The 3,743-nt window shown below is 40.3% G+C and overlaps 1 protein-coding gene across 1 annotated transcript in view; it reads right to left on the bottom strand.

The window, feature by feature from the left end:
* LOC122795951 (transcription factor TFIIIB component B'' homolog) overlaps positions 1–3,446 on the bottom strand; it is a 266,341-nt gene extending 262,895 nt beyond the window's left edge. The window contains exon 1 of the mRNA XM_044064433.1: positions 3,212–3,446. Within this exon, the coding sequence (XP_043920368.1) occupies positions 3,212–3,446 (235 nt within the window). The remainder of the gene's footprint in view (positions 1–3,211) is intronic.
* Between the last annotated feature and the right edge of the window lie 297 nt (positions 3,447–3,743).

Below are 3,743 nucleotides of genomic sequence, written 5' to 3'. Positions count from 1 at the left end.
CCTCTACTCATCACTCATTAGACCCATTATAGAGTACAACGCCCCTTTTGGTATGTACCTCACAAGACATCTACAACAACTGGAAAGACCACAGATGTACCTCACAAAGAGGATTACTGGCCTCAAACAGATGCCCTATGCAGACCGTCTCAAAAAACAACAGCTTTACTCCATCGCATATCGCCTACTCAGGGGCGATCTCCGCCCAACATACAAAGCTATGTCAAACCCAGAGCTGTTGGACATGCTCCACTTAAAGAAATCCCAATCCCTCTGAGCTACACGCTCTAGGGACCTAAACCTTGTCTCCACAATAAACAGAGCATGCTGGAGAGATAGATTCCTGTCCCAGAGACTTCCTATACTCTGGAACAGACTACCTATCTATGTCAAACAGAGCTCCTCATTAGCACTCTTCAAGAAAAAGCTTGATGATTGGATGGGAAATGGGAAATTCACCCCAGGGATCACTTCTGTGGCTCTGCTTGACAGGGGCACAGGAAAATAATTTTCTTGGGTGGCGAAAGCCAGGGTACATTTTTTGGCTAGGCTTGTATGGGCCCTAGGGCCTGTAGCCTAGTACCTACCCATGAACCTATATAGATATATATATATATACATATATATATATATATATATATATATATATATCTATACACACACACATATATATATATATATATATATATATATATATATCTATACACACACACATATATACACACACATATATATATATATATATATATATATATATATATATATATATATACACACACACACACACAAATACACAAATATATATATATACATACACACACACAAATACACATACATACACACACACACACTGCATCAAAGAATGGGCCTAGTAGCTTAATGGATAAGGCATCAGCTTCTGATGCTGGGGATTGTGGATTCAAGTCCCACCTGGGTCAGTGGAATCTAGCCTTCTAGGTCCAGTGAAGTCAGTGTACCACTATACTCAAGTCTTCATCAGATTCATCATTTAGTATAATGCCCCATTTGATATTTACCTGGCCAGACACATGCAGCAACTGGAATGTCTGCAAAGGAAACTTACAAAAAGGAATACAGTACATAAACACAATGCCCTATGTGGATCGCCTCAAAGCACTCACTCTATACTCTGTCTCCTACAGACTAGAGAGGTGATTTATGCCTGGTATACAAGGCATCCCCTGGATCCCACTCTTATGAACCTTTTGCACATCCGCAAAACAAACAGCATCAGAACTACTAGATCTGAAGAGTGAAATTTTTCTTGCAACATAAATAGGACAAGTTGGAGAGATGCATGTCTCTCAGAGAATTCCCTTTCTCTGGAACAGGCTTTCAATCCATGTGAAACAAAGTCCCTCACTAACCCTTATTTAGGTGCAACATGGACCACCGAATGGGAAATTTAAAATTCACCCCATGTCTGAAACAGATGTCTCTAATGGACAGAAGCAGTCAGCAAACCATGTTGTAACCAACAATCACCCTTACATAAACTTCTAATCATATAACTTGTGGGAGACATTTAGATGGCACAGCTAGGCTTAACACTTATGAACCTACGAGTCAACATCTGACGGGACTCCACTCAGGAAAACATGCCATCAACTGAGTGTGGGGCAGTCTTTGGAGGGACTAAGCTCATGGCCTCAGTAGATGATGACAGCGGAGGACCAGGGGCTGTGAAACATCTGGCTAAAACCATTACTCTTGTACCTAGGGAGATCTGTGGACTCTGAAGAAAAGGCATTGGTCTTCTCGTACTATTCCAATTTTTGATTATGTAAATGCTCCGGTTAGGATGATGGAGAAGAAATTTGCCAGCTCCCAGCAGTCTCGGACAAAACAATACGTTTTCACACACTGGTATTCCTGGAGAGAGAGTAAAAATTAAATGAACTTAAAACCAAAATAAAGAAATATTAAAGAACTGCCAGCTGGAAGAAATGTACAGATAAGCAAATCGTTGCCTTTAGGGCTGTCAGTTCTGTATCTCAATGTCAACTGCCACGAAGCTCAACCTTCTTTTCCTCATCTGTGTACATGGGGTCAGGGTATCACATTAACAGTAATCATCATCCACAGCCAATGTTCCCACTGCCTAATGACCACACATCTTACTGCTAAATGTAACATAGCTGAAAGCCCTCTGTAGTGCATCGATGAAGGAAATTATGGATGGCATACAGTAAGCACAGGTGACAAAACAACTGAAAATGATGCCGGCAACTTGCCCTTTCAGCCATATGTCAGTCAGACTGACATACATGGCAAAGGAAGGAGCCTTCCTCTTACAAAGTCAGAATGGAAAGGCGAAAGCTCGCATGTGACAAATTTTTAATGGATATGGGATCCTACTACAGCAGTGATCTTTACAAACATATTGATACGAGTATCAGGAAGTCTCTTTCAGATGGCTTCCGGAAATTAGTCATTCATGGAGTAGAGTGGACACAAATTTGTTTCAATCCAGTGATAGCGTCTCACCAGGTAGCACTAATAATATTAGAAAGATAAGAAAGCTCCTCTCCAGGTGACTGGATTTCTGACACTTCAGTGCAGCATTGGTGAGTGCTCTACTCCTTTGTATGCTGTTCTTCACATGAGACTTTAAACAAAAGTCCCATCTACTTGAGTTGGTGGTTGCTCAGGTGCATGTAAAAATCACAATGCACATGCTGCAAAGAGGAAGAGTTCTTTATTTAATCAACATAAAAACACATCATTTACATATTTAAATTTTTTTTTAACTATTTATCATTTTTCTTATTACATCCACTCAATCCATCAGTTTCAAATGTTAAGTCATGAAAAGTCTCTGTCTCAATATGTACGAAAGACCAAATTTCTTGAGCATTAAAACTCCGATGTTACCAAATTGTCCCATACATATGTTTGCCCATTACAGTGTCATTTTTGTTCTTATTCTCACAGTAGGTCTTTTCTTTTTAAAGACTGATTTACTTACAGGTTGTTGCTGCTCTCCTTTTTTGCCTGCTGTCACTGCTGTATGTGTTTTAGTTACTGTATTATCTGCTGCCAGACCACCAGACACATTCTCAGTTTATTGCTGCTTTCCGCTTTTACTTTCTATCACTGCTGCACAACTTGTAATTGCTGCATTCCCTGCTGACACATCACCTGGTTTCTTACTGACATTACCATCCTCAGGACTTCTGAAAAAAGTTACCTGCCACCTCATCCCGTGAAACAGCAGACCTGTCACTTGGATCATCCCCCTCTATTTTTAACAGATCACCATCTGCAATCTCATCTGATGACAGTTCTGTTAGCTGAACCACTTCAACAGACTCGCTTACTTCCTTCTCCATAGACACAGCTAAATGCTGCCCATTTGTAACATCCACCACACAGGAATCTTTGTTTACATTCTGAGGCTTCATATTCAGCATACTTTTCTCCATATTCTCACTTTACACCTTCAAATTCTCAATAGCTTTTCCTCTGATCTTCCTTGCTGCTGCTTCCCTTAGGCCTCTTCCTTGCTGTTGTAGGAGCCCCTCTGGCACCAATTAGCAACTTCAAAGAGTAGGGACAATTCCCAGATTCCCTGGCCAAATTTAACCTAGTAGTATAAATATAATCTCGGGTCTCAACTGAAAAGTGACTACAAGCCCAATGAGACTAGCATGGTCAAAAAAGGATAAATAAAAAAAAAACATTCCAAGAAGCCATTATTTCGTGTGTGCGGAGTATTACTC

The sequence above is a fragment of the Protopterus annectens genome, chromosome 2.part2, assembly GCF_019279795.1.
Source record: "Protopterus annectens isolate FY-2018-M chromosome 2.part2, PAN1.0, whole genome shotgun sequence".
NCBI classification, from domain to species: domain Eukaryota; kingdom Metazoa; phylum Chordata; order Ceratodontiformes; family Protopteridae; genus Protopterus; species Protopterus annectens.
The sequence above is the reverse complement of the archived record's forward strand: the minus strand, read 5'-3'. Positions and strand labels throughout refer to the sequence as shown.